Source organism: Ranitomeya variabilis, chromosome 4, assembly GCF_051348905.1.
Source record: "Ranitomeya variabilis isolate aRanVar5 chromosome 4, aRanVar5.hap1, whole genome shotgun sequence".
NCBI classification, from domain to species: domain Eukaryota; kingdom Metazoa; phylum Chordata; class Amphibia; order Anura; family Dendrobatidae; genus Ranitomeya; species Ranitomeya variabilis.
In genome coordinates, this window is record NC_135235.1 from 698,270,579 (window position 1) to 698,287,608 (window position 17,030).

The 17,030-nt window shown below is 46.6% G+C and overlaps 1 protein-coding gene across 2 annotated transcripts in view; it reads left to right on the plus strand.

Moving 5' to 3' along the window:
* The first annotated feature begins 11,546 nt into the window (after window positions 1-11,546).
* LOC143767738 (uncharacterized) overlaps window positions 11,547-17,030 on the plus strand; it is a 70,487-nt gene continuing 65,003 nt past the window's right edge. For both annotated transcript variants that reach the window (XM_077256245.1, XM_077256246.1), the window contains exons 1-6: window positions 11,547-11,675; window positions 12,382-12,531; window positions 12,661-12,840; window positions 12,923-13,046; window positions 13,130-13,227; window positions 14,702-14,792. In XM_077256245.1, coding sequence (XP_077112360.1) covers window positions 11,673-11,675; window positions 12,382-12,531; window positions 12,661-12,840; window positions 12,923-13,046; window positions 13,130-13,227; window positions 14,702-14,792 — 646 coding nt within the window. In that variant the 5' untranslated portion in view covers window positions 11,547-11,672. The remainder of the gene's footprint in view (window positions 11,676-12,381; window positions 12,532-12,660; window positions 12,841-12,922; window positions 13,047-13,129; window positions 13,228-14,701; window positions 14,793-17,030) is intronic.

Consider the following 17,030-nt stretch of genomic DNA (forward strand, 5'->3'; position numbering starts at 1 on the left):
TGATCCGCAGACACAAAACACCTCAAATATGTCTCCAAGGTCTGATTAGTCCGCTCGGTCTGGCCATTAGTCTGAGGATGGAAAGCAGACGAAAAAGACAAATCTATGCCCATCCTAGCACAGAATGCCCGCCAAAATCTAGACACGAATTGGGTCCCTCTGTCAGAAACGATATTCTCCGGAATACCATGCAAACGAACAACATTTTGAAAAAACAGAGGAACCAACTCGGAAGAAGAAGGCAACTTAGGCAAGGGAACCAGATGGACCATCTTAGAGAAACGGTCACACACCACCCAGATGACAGACATCTTCTGAGAAACAGGCAGATCCGAAATAAAATCCATCGAGATGTGCGTCCAAGGCCTCTTCGGGATAGGCAAGGGTAACAACAATCCAAATAATCGCGGAAAATGTCATGCATAAAGGACTGGAAGACTGAAGGGGCATTTGAAAGACCAAAAGGCATCACCAAATACTCAAAATGGCCCTCGGGCGTATTAAATGCGGTTTTCCACTCATCCCCCTGCTTGATTCGCACCAAATTATACGCCCCACGGAGATCAATCTTAGAGAACCACTTGGCCCCCTTTATACGAGCAAACAAATCAGTAAGCAGTGGTAACGGATATTGATATTTAACCGTGATTTTATTCAAAAGTCGATAATCAATACACGGCCTCAAAGAGCCGTCTTTCTTAGACACAAAGAAAAAACCGGCTCCTAAGGGAGATGACGAAGGACGAATATGTCCCTTTTCCAAGGACTCCTTTATATATTCTCGCATAGCAGCGTGTTCAGGCACAGACAGATTAAATAAACGACCCTTAGGGTATTTACTACCCGGGATCAAGTCTATGGCACAATCGCACTCCCGGTGCGGAGGTAGTGAACCAACCTTGGGTTCTTCAAAAACGTCACGAAAGTCAGACAAGAATTCAGGAATCTCAGAGGGAATAGATGATGAAATGGAAACCAAAGGTACGTCCCCATGAGTTCCTTTACATCCCCAGCTTAACACAGACATAGCTCTCCAGTCGAGGACTGGGTTATGAGATTGCAGCCATGGCAATCCCAGCACCAAAACATCATGTAGATTATACAGCACCAGAAAGCGAATAACCTCCTGGTGATCCGGATTAACACGCATAGTCACTTGTGTCCAGTATTGTGGTTTATTACTAGCCAATGGGGTGGAGTCAATCCCTTTCAGAGGTATCGGAGCCTCCAATGGCTCCAAATCATACCCACAGCGTTTGGCAAAGGACCAATCCATAAGACTCAAAGCAGCGCCAGAGTCGACATAGGCGTCCGCGGTAATAGATGACAAAGAACAAATCAGGGTCACAGATAGAATAAACTTAGACTGTAAAGTGCTAATTGAAACAGACTTGTCAGGCTTCTTAGTACGCTTAAAGCATGCTGATATAACATGAGTTGAATCACCACAATAGAAGCACAACCCATTTTTTCGTCTAAAATTCTGCCGCTCGCTTCTGGACAGAATTCTATCACATTGCATATTTTCTGGCGTTTTCTCAGTAGACACCGCCAAATGGTGCACAGGTTTGCGCTCCCGCAGACGCCTATCGATCTGAATAGCCATCGTCATGGACTCATTCAGACTCGCAGGCACAGGGAACCCCACCATAACATCCTTAATGGCATCAGAGAGACCTTCTCTGAAAATCGCCGCCAGGGCGCACTCATTCCACTGAGTAAGCACAGACCATTTGCGGAATTTTTGGCAGTATATTTCAGCTTCATCTTGCCCCTGAGACAAGGACATCAAGGCCTTTTCCGCCTGAAGCTCTAAATGAGGTTCCTCATAAAGCAACCCCAAGGCCAGAAAAAACGCATCCACATTGAGCAACGCAGGATCCCCTGGTGCCAATGCAAAAGCCCAGTCTTGAGGGTCGCCCCGGAGCAAGGAAATTACAATCCTGACCTGCTGTGCAGGGTCTCCGGCAGAGCGAGACTTCAGGGACAAAAACAATTTGCAATTATTTTTAAAATTTTGAAAGTGAGATCTATTCCCCGAGAAGAATTCAGGCAAAGGAATTCTAGGCTCAGACATAGGTGCATGAACAACAAAATCTTGCAAATTTTGTACCTTTGTGGCGAGATTATTCAAACCTGTAGCTACACTCTGAAGATCCATTTGAAACAGGTGAACACAGAGCCATTCAAGGATTAGAAGGAGAGGAAGAGAGGAAGGCTGCAGTATAGGCAGACTAGCAAGTGATTCAATTAAGAGCACACTCAGAACTAGAGGGAAAAAAAAAAAAAAAAAATTGTAGCAGACTTCTTTTTTCTCTCCTTTCTCAGCCAGTAATTTAACCCTTTTTTTGGCTGGTCAAACTGTCATGATTCTCAATGGCGAGAGAACATAGCCCAGCATATATGAGAACTAGCTCTTGGAAGATGGAAACTATACTGACCATGAACTAAACCTGCCGCACAACTAGAAGTGGCCGGGTAGCATGCCTATGTTTTTTTTATCCCTAGATGCCAAGCGCCAGCCGGAGAACTACCTAATCCTAGCAGAGGAAAAGACAGTCCTGGCTCACCTCTAGAGAAATTTTCCCAAAAGGCAGACAGAGGCCCCCACATATATTGGCGGTGATTTTAGATGAAATGACAAACGTAGAATGAAAATAGGTTTAGCAAAATCGAGGTCCGCTTACTAGATAGCATGAAGACAGAAAGGGCACTTTCATGGTCAGCAGAAAACCCTATCAAAACACCATCCAGAAATTACTTTAAGACTCTAGCATTAACTCATAACACCAGAGTGGCAATTTCCGCTCACAAGAGCTTTCCAGACACAGTAACGAAACAGCAGCTGTGAACAGGAACAAAATGCAAAAACACACAAGGACAAAAGTCCAACTTAGCTGGGAGTTGTCTAGTAGCAGGAACATGCACAGAAAGGCTACTGATTACATTGCTGACCGGCAAGAAACTGACAGAGGAGCAAGGTTATATAGCGACTCCCACATCCTGATAGGAGCAGGTGAACAGAGGGGATGATGCACACAAGTTAAATTCCACAAGTGGCCACCGGGGGAGCCCAGAATCCAATTTCACAACACCAAGCATTCCTGAGTCACTGCTGGATTTCGCAGATGTGTTCTCAGAGAAGGGTTGCTCATAACTGCCACCACATCGCCCCTATGACTGTACTATTAGGTTTAAACCAGGGGCTAAATTGCCGAAAGCAAGGGTGTTCAACATCTCTGGTCCTGAGAGGCAAGCTTTAAAAGATTACATTGCTGAGAGTCTGAGCAAAGGGCACATCAGGCCTTCGTCCTCGCCGGTGGCAGCAAGGTTCTTCTTCATTAAAAAGAAAGATGGCGGACTACGCCCGTGTCTGGATTTCAGGGAGTTAAACCAGATTACGGTTCGTGATCCATACCCTATGCCACTGATACCTGATTTGTTCAACCAGGTGGCTGGTGCTAAGTGGTTTTCCAAGCTTGACCTCAGGGGGGCTTACAACCTCATAAGAGTCCGTCAAGGTGATGAGTGGAAGACGGCTTTTCATACTCCTGAGGGTCATTTTGAAAATTTGGTGATGCCATTTGGGTTGACAAACGCGCCTGCAGTTTTTCAACATTTCATAAATGATGTATTCTCGCATGTTCTTGGGAAATTCATTATTGTGTACCTAGATGACATACTCATTTATTCATGCGAAAACTTGAGAAATGTGTATTTTCGGTTCAGGAGTTGCCTTTCTTGTGTTATATTGTGTCTGCTTCAGGGTTTAAAATGGACGCCGCTAAGGTGCAAGCGGTGCTGCATTGGGAACGGCCTGATAACCTAAAAGCACTCCAGCGGTTCCTTGGGTTTTCCAACTATTATAGAAAGTTTATCAAAGATTTTTCTACCATTGCTAAACCGCTTACTGACATGACGAAAAAGGGTACCAATTTCTCTGCCTGGCCCCAGGCTGCTGTGCGCACATTTGAATTTCTGAAGAACAGTTTTGCTTCGGCCCCCATTCTGGTGCAACCGGATGTATCAAAACCATTTACCGTGGAAGTCGATGCGTCTGAGGTTGGAGTGGGGGCGGTGCTGTCACAAGGCTCATCCTTGGGCGAGTTGCGTCCTTGCGCCTACTTTTCCAAGAAGCTGTCGTCTGCCGAACGTAATTACGATATTGGCAACAGGGAGTTGTTGGCTATCAAGTTGGCTTTTGAGGAATGGCGACACTTTTTGGAGGGGTCGGTCCATCAGGTTACAGTTATCACCGACACTAAAAATATGCTGTATTTGGAGTCAGCCAAGCGTCTGTCCCCCAGGCAGGCTCGCTGGGCATTGTTTTTCACGTGGTTCAACTTTTTTGTTACGTACCGACCTGGGTCTAAGAACACTAAGGTGGATGCTTTGTCCAGGTGTTTTCCGGGGGGAGAACCTCGGGAAGATCCGGTACCCATCCTCCAAGAGGTTGTAGTGGTCTCGGCTCTCACGACCGAGGTTGAGGCTGAGATTGCCGAGACTCAGGTGGAGGTACCACCAGAGCTTCCCATTAACAAATCGTTTGTACCACTCCATCTTCGCCTAAAGGTGTTGGGTGAGCATCATGATGCTGTCCTGGCTAGCCATTCAGGGGTTAGGGGTACCTTGGAGTTGGTGTCACGTCGGTTTTAGTGGCCCAAAATCTGACAGGACGTGGTCTCATACGTATCAGAAGGTACCACGTGCACTAGGGCTAAGACGTCCCGCTCTCGTCCTGCTGGCACACTACATCCTCTTGGGGTACCCAGTAGGCCATGGACGGAGATTTCCATGGATTTTATCACAGATTTGCCCTCCTCTGCTGGGAACACGGTCATTCTGGTGGTTGTTGATCGGTTCTCAAAGATGTCGCACTTTGTGTCGTTGCCTAATGCTAAGACTCTGGCTCAGGTTTTTGTGCAGGAGGTGGTCAGACTTCACGGGGTCCCGTCTGTGACATTGTGTCTGATAGGGGTACTCAGTTTGTGGCAAAATTTTGGAAAGCTTTTTGCTCACGACTGGGGATCAAGTTGTCGCATTCTTCTGCGTTTCATCCTCAGTCAAATGGTCAGACCGAGCGTATGAACCAGAATTTGGAGCAGTATTTACGCTGTTTTGTTTCTGACAATCAGGAGGAGTGGTCGACGTTCCTTCCTTTGGCTGGGTTTGCTATAAATAATCACTGTCAGGAATCGTCTGGGGAGTCCCCGTTCTTTTGTGTTTACGGGCTCCATCCTCAGTTTTGTACTCTACGTCAGGGGGGTTCTTCTGGCGTCCTGGAGGAGGACCACTTAGGAGCACAACTGGCATCCGTGTGGAGGAGAGTGAAACAGCGCTTGCTAAGCATAGGTGCAAGTTACAATCGAGTGGCTGACAGTAAACGTGTGACAGGTCCGGACCTGAGTGTGGGTGACTGGGTGTGGTTGTCCACAAAAAACATAAAACTCAAGATTCCATCCTTGAAATTGGGTCCAAGGTTTATTGGTCCATTTAGGGTTGCCGCCATCATTAACCCGGTAGCCTACCGTTTGGCGCTCCCTACGGTATATAAAATACACAACGTGTTCCACAGATATTTGTTAAAAAAGGTGGTGGGTTCTGTGGACACGGTGCCTATGCCACCTCCAGTTTTGGTGGATGGCAATTTGGAGTTTGAAGTCTCCAAGGTGGTGGACTCTCGTGTAGTGCGCTGCACATTACAGTACCTGGTACACTGGCGTGGTTATGGGCCGGAAGAGAGGTCCTGGGTACCTGCCTCGGACATACATGCGGACCGGCTGGTCAGTATGTTTCACCGCCTCCATCCGGACAAGCCGGGTCCTATAAGTCATGAGGGCCCTGGGGTCCCTCGTAGAAGGCGGGGTACTGTCATGTCGGACGCTGTTCACACTAGGGCGTCCGACAGACAGCAGTAATTCCACTTACGTCCACTACACGCTCAGTGGCGTCGGCTACATTTTATCCAGCTTGCTAGGGGTTAATCTAGCTGGTAATCAGGTTGGAGGCTGGGTCACGCCCACGGCCTTTAAATAGTCGTGCTGGACTGTGGGCGTTGCCGATTATAGCTTTTGTCTTGTGCCTGGTGATCTCGGTCTGGAGTGGTGGTCTTGTTGCAGGAATATCGTATATGGTGGTGTATTATCCTTTGTCATATTCCTCCTTCCTATATTTGTATTTGTTTTGCCCTGTGCACATTATAGTGTATTCCTGTGTGTCTGCGGCGTGATGCATTTTTCAGTTTTCCCTGTCTGTGCTTTCTGTGGGGATTGGTGTGTGGTCTCTTTACTGGGTGGCGGGTGGTGGTTTCAGCTTAGGGCTGAAACAGGAGACAGGGTCAGGCCTGGCGGGCCAGACATGCACACCTTTAGTGTAACTTCTGGGAAAGGGACAGACAGGGTTCCCCTAGCCTGAGTGATATCGCAGGGGTCCGGGTAACCCGCCTTAGTCTACCCAGTACTCACGTGACAACCAGCTTCAGTTCCTGGAAGGCCATCTCAGCTTCTGGAGACCACTTAGCCGTAGCCAACTTTGTCCCTTTATGGAGGTCTGTCAGAGAAGCAGCTACCATGGCGAAGTTTGGGATAAACCGGTGATAATAGCCCACAATGCCCAGGAACCTGCTTCTTTGAGAGGGGTTGTGGCCAGCCTTGGATCGCTTCAACTTTATTTATCTGGGGCTTTATTTTTCACCCCTGCCTACAACATAGCCAAAGTATTTAACTTCCTCCATTCCCAAGGCACATTTCTTCGGGTTTCGGGTCCATAGAGCATCAAATATCGCCTGAACCATGCTCAGATAGCTTCCCCAATCCTAGCTGAAGATCACAATGTCGGTAGGCCGCTGCGTACCTCTTGTGAGGAGCTAGGATCTCATGGCTCTCTGGAATGTGGCTGGAGCACCTTGTAACCCAAATGGCATCCTAGTGTATTTTAAGCATCCATCTAGCATTAAAAAGGCAATCTTCTCTTTTGTGAGGTCAAGTGTAGTAATGTACCTAGCTGGCCCTAGCCTCTTATTTAATTAATTGACCCGGGGCATCGGGTATGCATCAAACAGAAACTTCGCTCAGCTTCCTATAGTCATTGCAAAACCACCATTCTCCATCTGGTTTTGACATTAACACTATTGGACTGGACCAGCTACTCTTGGATTCCTCGATGACTCCCAGGCTCAGCATCCACTTCAACTCTTTTGAGATCACCTCTTGGCGGGCTTTGGGAATCCGATGTGGTTTCAAGTTAACCCAGACATTAGGCTGCATCAGAACCTCATCCTCCATAACCTTCGTACAACCTGGCAGCTCCGAGAATAGGTCCCTGTTCCACTGTAGCAACTCTCGGCACTGTTGCTTTTGGGCACGTGACAGCGTCTCTGCCACCTTAACTTCCTCCACATCTGCTTCAGGTTGGCCACCCAACACGGAGCTTCCACGGACTCCCTTTCTCGCCGTGGCTTAATCTAGTTGATGTGGTATACCTGGTAGGGCTCTTCTTCCTGGTTGGTGGACTTTATAGTTGACGTCTCCAACCTTTTCAACTATTTTGTAGGGGCCCTGCCACTTGGCCAGGAATTTGCTCTCCACCATAGGTACCAGCACTAGTACTCGATCCCCATGGTTGAAGTGTCTCACCCTCGCCGACCTATGGTACACCCTCTGGAGGATCTATTCCTGGGTTGTTTCTACACCCAGGTGACCACTTAACACGTGTTTGGACCGTGGCTAACACTCTGCGTCTTTTTTTTCGGCCCTGGCACCAGTAACTGCTCAATTACCTCCCCTCTCAGCTTGGTATCAGATATATCATCTCCCCATTCATGGCAAAGTATGGGTATTGGGTGTCAACCCCCATCTCTTGAGCAACACCATTAAATACAGTCACATTATCAAATGCCCCTTTTAGAGTTAAATCCCTGAGCTGGGCAGTTCCAACGTTTCCCTCGGACACCTCCAGCTCAGGAATGTTGGCCTCTGGGGATGCTTGCCTCATCCTCATCGCCAACAAGCACACAAAAAGGAAACCTGTCAGCTGTGGACTACGATGAGGTTTCTTTAGGAGCAACCTGGCTGTTGTCCAGACAATCAGATGTTCTCCCTTTCCCCTCATAAGTCCCAAAATAATGCAAAGTCCCGACCTATTATAATAGGGTGCAATAGGTCCTTGACTTCGCCCACCTCATGGGATAAAGTTTGTGTTTATGACCACATGGGCCACAGAGTAGTCCTTAGTGTCGCCATGGATACATTGGACGCCCACCCTCTTTTCAGGAATCAGAGATCAGATAAGGTCTCATTCAGACCCCAGCGCCATGCCCCATTATACAGAAGAATAGCGCAATCTCCATAGTTCTTACACAGGACACAGAGATCAGACAAGGTCTCATATTCAGGCCCCAGCACCATGCCCCATTATACAGAAGAATAGCGCGATCTCCATAGTTCTTACACAGAACACAGAGATCAGACAAGGTCTCATATTCAGGCCCCAGCGCCATGCCCCATTATACAGAAAAATAGCGCGATCTCCATAGTTCTTACACAGGACACAGAGATCAGACAAGGTCTCATATTCAGGCCCCAGCACCATGCCCCATTATACAGAATAATAGCGATATCTCCATAGTTCTTACACAGGACACAGATGTCAGACAAGGTCTCATATTCAGGCCCAGCGCCATGCCCCAATATACAGAAGAATATAGTGATCTCCATAGTTCTTACACAGGACACAGATATCATACAAGGTCTCATATTCAGGCCCAGCGCCATGCCCCAATATACAGAAGAATAACGCGATCTCCATAGTTCTTACACAGGACACAGAGATCAGACAAGGTCTCATATTCAGGCTCCAACACCATGCCCCATTATACAGAAGAATAGCGTGATCTCCATAGTTCTTACACAGGACACAGAGATCAGACAAGGTCTCATATTCAGGCCCCAGCGCCATGCCCCATTATACAGAAGACTAGCGCTATCTCCATAGTTCTTACACAGAACACAGAGATCAGACAAGGTCTCATATTCAGGCCCCAGCGCCATGCCCCATTATACAGAAGAATAGCGCGATCTCCATAGTTCTTACACAGGACACAGAGATCAGACAAGGTCTCAAATTCAAGCCCCAGCGCCATGCCCCATTATACAGGAGAATAGCGCTATCTCCATAGTTCTTACACAGGACACACAGATCAGACAAGGTCTCATATTCAGGCCCCAGCGCCATGCCCCATTATACAGAAGAATAGCGCTATCTCCATAGTTCTTACACAGGACACAGATGTCAGACAAGGTCTCATATTCAAGCCCCAGCGCCATGCCTCATTATACAGAAGAATAGCGCTATCTCCATAGTTCTTACACAGGACACAGAGATCAGACAAGGTCTCATATTCAGGCCCCAGCTCCATGCCCCATTATACAGAAGAATAGCGCTATCTCCATAGTTCTTACTCAGGACACAGAGATCAGACAAGGTCTCATATTCAGGCCCCAGCGCCATGCCCCATTATACAGAAGAATAGCGCTATCTCCATAGTTCTTACACAGGACACAGATGTCAGACAAGGTCTCATATTCAAGCCCCAGCGCCATGCCCCATTATACAGAAGAATAGCGCTATCTCCATAGTTCTTACTCAGGACACAGAGATCAGACAAGGTCTCATATTCAGGCCCCAGCGCCATGCCCCATTATACAGAAGAATAGCGCTATCTCCATAGTTCTTACACAGGACACAGATGTCAGACAAGGTCTCATATTCAAGCCCCAGCGCCATGCCCCATTATACAGAAGAATAGCGCTATCTCCATAGTTCTTACACAGGACACAGAGATCAGACAAGGTCTCATATTCAGGCCCCAGCGCCATGTCCCATTACACAGAAGAATAGCGCGGTCTCCATAGTTCTTACATAGGACACAGAGATCAGACAAGGTCTCATATTCAGGCCCCAGCGCCATGCCCCATTATACAGAAGAATAGCGCTATCTCCATAGTTCTTACACAGGACACAGAGATCAGACAAGGTCTCATATTCAGGCCCCAGCGCCATGCCCCATTATTCAGGGGAATAGCGCAATCTCCATAGTTCTTACACAGGACACAGAGATCAGACAAGGTCTCATATTCAGGCCCCAGCACCATGCCCCATTATACAGGAGAATAGCGCGATCTCCATAGTTCTTACACAGGACACAGAGATCAGACAAGGTCTCATATTCAAGCCCCAGCGCCATGCCTCATTATACAGAAGAATAGCGCTATCTCCATAGTTCTTACACAGGACACAGATGTCAGACAAGGTCTCATATTCAAGCCCCAGCGCCATGCCCCATTATACAGAAGAATAGCGCAATCTCCATAGTTCTTACACAGGACACAGAGATCAGACAAGGTCTCATATTCAGGCCCCAGCGCCATGCCCCATTATACAGAAGAATAGCGCTATCTCCATAGTTCTTACACAGGACACAGAGATCAGACAAGGTCTCATATTCAGGCCCCAGCACCATGCCCCATTATACAGAAGAATAGCGCTATCTCCATAGTTCTTACACAGGACACAGAGATCAGACAAGGTCTCATATTCAGGCCCCAGCGCCATGCCCCATTATTCAGGGGAATAGCGCAATCTCCATAGTTCTTACACAGGACACAAAGATCAGACAAGGTCTCATATTCAGGCCCCAGCACCATGCCCCATTATACAGGAGAATAGCGCGATCTCCATAGTTCTTACACAGGACACAGAGATCAGACAAGGTCTCATATTCAGGCCCCAGCGCCATGCCCCATTATACAGAAGAATAGCGCTATCTCCATAGTTCTTACACAGGACACACAGATCAGACAAGGTCTCATCTTCAGGCCGTTTCTACTTTACTCCAACCCTCTTTATATGACCGAGATCAGAGTCTCATTATACCGAGGAGAGAAGCTCCAGGGACAAAGACCCCGTCTGGTCCTAACACGCTGGGGGCCCGGAGTATCCAGCCACGGGGCCCGGATTCTCTCATTTGTGGCCCAAGCGTTTCTTGTAGAATAAATCCCTTTCTCATACAGTCCTGTAGTAATGACTTTGTGCTCACGTTTTCTAGGAGGGTTCGTCTGACTCCATCGTATGTTATGAGTGTATGTGCGAGAGACGAGAGGCCGATGTGTGCAGTGTTACCGTGTGTGTGTCCGGGGTCAGTTCTACAGGGGGATAGAGATCCGGGGGTCTGTGAGCAAAGCTGGGGGTATATGGGTGTATACAGAGGGGTCTGCGATTGAAGCTGTGGGTATATCGGTGCATGCAGCGTACATGGTGGTCCGTACACACGTGGCTCCTCCTCCTCTCCATACACCTCATACACACACGGCTCTGCTACATCCACACTGTAAACCCCTCCTGACCCCACACATAAACTTCCCCTCATCCAGCACCATGACAACCAGCACAGCAGAGTCCTGCATACACTGAGGCCCCTGATCATGTGACCCCCTGACTCCTCCCCTCCTGTGACCTCATCACAGGTCCTGTGCGCACAGAGCAGCCGTAGAAATCTCAGGCCTCGGTGGTCTCCCCCAACTTCTGCTCTTTCTCCTTCTTTTCTTGCAGGGGCCGCAGTGGATTTCATCCTGGATCCATAGAGCCGAGTAGAGGAGCGATGTTCCTTCAGTCTGATGGTAATTGATGGTGATATTTGTCCAACGGCCACTGTACCGAGTAAATCCCACCAGGACTGTAGCAGGTAAAGACCCCAATATCCACCGGTGTCCCTTCTAATGGGGGAAAGTACCAAAGAAAACCATCATATCCCGAGAAAGAGAAACCCCGTACATGGAGACATCGGCCTCAGATATCTCCGGTCTTGTTCTTACCAACAATCTCCTATAAAAGCCTCAAACTTCTGTGTGTGACTCAGAGCTGAGATCTAACGTGATAGAAGATTACAGTGCGGGGAAGACGGGAAACCTTCATATAGAGGCCGGTGGGGATGGAGTCAGTGACGGACTGTGGACAAATCTGTTTCTAGAGCCGTAGTAGAAGATGAAGATGTCGTCCTCATCATGGAGTCGTTATTTCTCCTGTCACGTGTAATGAATATCTCCTGCAGTATTACTAATGCCGATTCCAGTGTCGGTAAATGAGATGAGAATTAGCGTTATGGACGATGAGTCTATGAGGAACGTATTCAGCTGCCGACTCCGAGGGAGAAACTGCTTGTTGTCTGTGGCCTAAATATATAGGTTTTATTAGTAGATGTAAAGAAGGAAACTAAATACTGTAAAATAATAAATCTCCTCATATGTTTCCCTTATTATCTCCAGTAATTGTATTATTACACAGGATTTTTATGATGTTACATCGGCTCATCATCTTCTCATTCAGGTCTCTACAATATCGGATCCTCTCAGCGAAGATCTTCTACAAAAGAGAATTTTACTGATTTACCCATCAATGATGGATATGGACAGAGACAAGATGGCGGAGAGGATATTACACCTCACCCTAGAGATCCTCTTCCGGCTTACTGGAGAGGTGAGAGATTCTGATGACGTCACATTACATCATTCTTATCTATGGGAATAACAGATCGACAGAACTGGGGAGGTGAGGACTCTGGAAATGTCTGTAGTGAGATTTAATAATGTGTCTCTCCATAACCAGGATTACACAGTGGTGAAGAAGACCTCTAGTGAGCGCTGTCAGGACCCTGTGTCTGAGGGATGGGGAAGACCCCTGAGCCCAATCATGTGGTCTCCACCTCACCCCCTGATACATGAGGACATCAATGACCAGAAGATCCTAGAACTCACCTACAAGATGGTTGAGCTGCTGACTGGAGAGGTGACACTGCTGGGAATGCTGGGACATTATACAGTAATGCTATGAAGTGATCGGGGGATGATGGTCTCATTGTATGTGTCAGGTTCCTATAAGGTGTCAGGATGTCGCCGTCTATTTCTCCATGGAGGAGTGGGAGTATTTAGAAGGACACAGAGATCTGTACAAGGAGGTCATGATGGAGGATCCCCAGCCCCTCACATCACCAGGTAATAGACAGGACTAAATACACACGGCCTATAATTATCTGTATGTATAGAATGAATGCAGTCCCTGTATGTGTTTCCTCCAGATCTATCCAGTAAGAGGACAACACCAGAGAGATGTCCCCGTCCTCTTCTTCCACAGGACTGTAAACAAGAATATCTCAAAGTTCATCAGGATCATCAGGTAGATGGAGAGAAGGTGTCATGAGATGTCTCCTATGTCCTGATGGCTGTGAAGGTCTGATGGTCCAAGTCAAATGAACCAATGAATATTACCACTAGATTTTTAATTCTTTTGAGAATTTCTTCTTTGGTAATACTGTGTCAGAGTATGCAAAATGTGAAGAAGAAAAATTCTATACATTTTATTTTTTTTAAATTAATTTTTAAAGTTGTGAAAAAAATTTGGAATTTCTGAGAAAAACACCATTCAACTTAGAGCAGTAGAGGATTCCAACAGATATGTCACGAGAATCTTTGTTAATATTTTACCCATGCAGAATCAAATGCAAAATTTCAAAACCCATTTTAGAAAAATCAATATGAAATAAAATGAGCAGAAAATCCTCACGTGCCTCCTATGCTCCTGGCCACATCTGTACCAAAATTTAAATTGGGCTCTTATTGGGACCATGCTTAAATAAAAACAAAGAATACCCGTATATGAACAGCGTCACTTCAGAAATCTTGAATTCAGGTCTGTTCCGTCTGTGGGATAATAGTGTCGGGTGAAGGATTTCCAAATAAAAAAATCATCTTTTTTAGATATTGGAAGGGATAATTCGACTGATTCTTCGCACGATGAACAGCTGACTGGACCGTGAGATGAGCTTTATAAACACTGAAATCTTCCCGCTCAAACTGCTCTCGACCAGTCCAGTCACATCTCCCCAATCCCCAGTAACGGGGAGGCTTGCAAGCCACATCCAGCTCTCTCCACACTCACAGTAGTGACACCCCCAGAGCCCCCATTACTGGTATAATGACGGCCAAAGCTTGCCCACACAAATCACACTTAGGCAGTATAACAAGATCCAGGGGATCCTACCTTACCCCCTCTCCGATCTGCACAACTATGAGGGGCTACTCACAAAAGTCTCCATCTGGAGACCTACTCTTCATAGCTGATTACTAGACCTGGTGCTAATGCACCAAGCTAGTAGACCGTTGCGGGCCACACATCATTTTTTTTTTTTTTTCAAAATTGCACATCACAATTTTGAATTTGGCTGAACTTATGATATATGAAATTAAACCCTGTACCTTTCTAAACAAAATGTCCTCTCCAATATCTTTATCTTATTTCTAATACAAGATATGATAAAAAATGTAACATCATACAAGTCCAAAATTCAGACTTTCTTGAAACTTTAGAAATCTATAAAATTTAATGGAGATAAAAATATAAAACTTTTTTTTTTGTAATTTACTAAAATAGCACTTAATAAAACAAATTAAATAAAAATCTAAAGACATGAGGTAAAAAAATATTCAGATTGGGAACACTTGATATGGAATTACCCTGCTCACTCTTGTTTTATCCACCAGTATTATATGTTTTATACTTGTGTAATGAGAACGGTGGAGATGGCAGGATTAGAGCTGATCATAGATGTGACTTCTCCATCTGTCTGTGACTTTTACAATATTTATTTCAGGGTGAAGATCTGACCCATGTTAATACTACAGAGACATATGTGAGGGGTGATGAGCGGTGTAAAGAGGAGATTCCTACATATGACTACCCAGGTGAGTAGTAACCACTAAATGCAGAGAAGTCACAGATTCTTCTCAGTCACCGGCTGTGGCTGCTTTATCAGTGGTGTAGTCCGGCCATATCACAATCATGAGATCATCATTTTACCTCTAGACCACAACATTCTCCTCCACCCAACACTGTTCAAATGGCTTTGGACATTTAAAGCCCTTTTCTATAGAGCTTACAACCTGGACAATCCACCTACCCCAGGGATTAGATTATATGATAGATCTTCAGATGATAGTCTTAGGTCATTTGTAGAACGGAGGGCACGTGTAGGGCGATAGACAGAGATGAGAGAGGAGATATAAGGCGGTGCAGAACTGTGGAGAGCTTTGTGGGTAAGAGAGATGAGTTTATACTGGACCCTGTAGCGAATGGGTAGCCAGTGTAATGACTGGCACAAGATGGAGGCATCGTTGAAGCGGCTGGACAGAAATATGACTGGCTGCTGCATTCAATATGGATTGGAGAGGGGAAAGTTTGGTAAAAGAGGGACCAATCAGAAGGGAGTTGCAGTAGTCCAGAAGAGAATGAATAAGAACGACAGTAAGAGTCTTGGCAGTTTCAAAGGTGAGAAAAGGTCGGATTCTGGAGATGTTTTTAAGATGCAGGTGACAAGAGCGAGTGAGTGATCAGATATAGGGAGTAAAGGAAAGTTCAGTGTCGAATATGACCCCAAGACAGCGGGCATGCTGCTTGGGAGTTATGGTTGAACCCTCCAGGGTAATTTCAATGTTGGGTAGAGTGAGGTTAGTAGAAGGGAGAAACAAAAGAAGTTCCGTTTTGGAGAGATTTAGTTTCAGATAGAGGGAGGACATGATGTTAGAGACAGCAGACAGACAATCCTTGGTATTTTTAATTAGGGTAGGGGTGATGTCAGGGGAAGAAGTGTATAATTGGGTGTCATCAGCATAGAGATGATACTGGAACCCAAATCTGCTGATTGTTTGTCCAATAGGGGCCGTGTATAGAGAGAAGAGGAGGGGGCCTAGGACTGAGCCCTGCCGAACCCCGATAGTAAGGGGACGAGGAGAGAAAGAGAAACCGGCAAAAGATACAGTGAAGGAGCCGTCAGAGAGGTAGGAGGAGAACCAGGAGAGGGCTGTGTCCTTGAGGCCTATGGAGAGGAGCATTGTTATGATCCTAGTGGCAAGGATCGCAGGTCGGACTAGCTAAGTAACTGAACAGACTACTAGCTCTGGGGAAGTGGTAACTAGATTGACCGCAACCTGATCCTATCCGCAAACAACTATAGGCAGCCGTGGAACGTTACCTAAAAAATCCTAGACGTCTCTTCACGGCCTGAGAAACTGACTATTCCTGAAGGGAAAGTAAGTCCTCACTTGCCTCAGTGGAAGACCCCAAAGATATAGAATAGCCCCCCACAAATATTAACGGTGAGTTAAGGGGAAAGCACAAACGCAGAGATGAAATCAGATTTAGCAAATGAGGCCCGCTAATACTAGATAGCAGAAAATAGGAAGAGAACTGTGCGGTCAATGAAAAACCCTATTCAAAATATCCACGCAGAGATTGCTCGAGCCCCCGCACCAACTAACGGTGCAGGGGAAGCAACTCCGTACCCCAGAGCTTACCAGCAAAAAGAAATCACATGTTAGCAAGCTGGACTAGACTCATCATACACAGAAATCATATTGCAGGCAGATGAGCAAAAAATATTCAAACAGAACTTAGCTTATCCTGAAGAGGCAGAAAACGAGATAATCAGGAGTAATCAGAATAGCACTGAATACATTGACAGCCGGCAACAAGTGGAAATGAAGCAGGGCTAAATAGGAGCCTCCCTGGTGAATAACGAGGCAGCTGATCCAGCAGACCCGCAGGATAATAAACCAAACCACCAGGGGGAGCCAAAAAACCAAAGTCACACAATACCATCTGTGACCACAAGAGGGAGCCTGAAAACGGAGTTCACAACAGTACCCCCCCTTGAGGAGGGGTCACCGAACCCTCATCAAAACCCCCAGGGCGATCAGGGTGAGCCACATGGAAGGCACGAACCAAATCGGCCGCATGAACATCAGAGGCGACAACCCAGGAATTATCCTCCTGACCATAGCCTTTCCACTTAACCAAATACTGAAGCCTCCGTCTAGAAATACGAGAATCCAAGATCTTCTCCACCACGTATTCCAATTCTCCCTCAACCAGCACAGGGGCAGGAGGCTCAACAGAAGGAACCACAGGCACCACATACCTCCGCA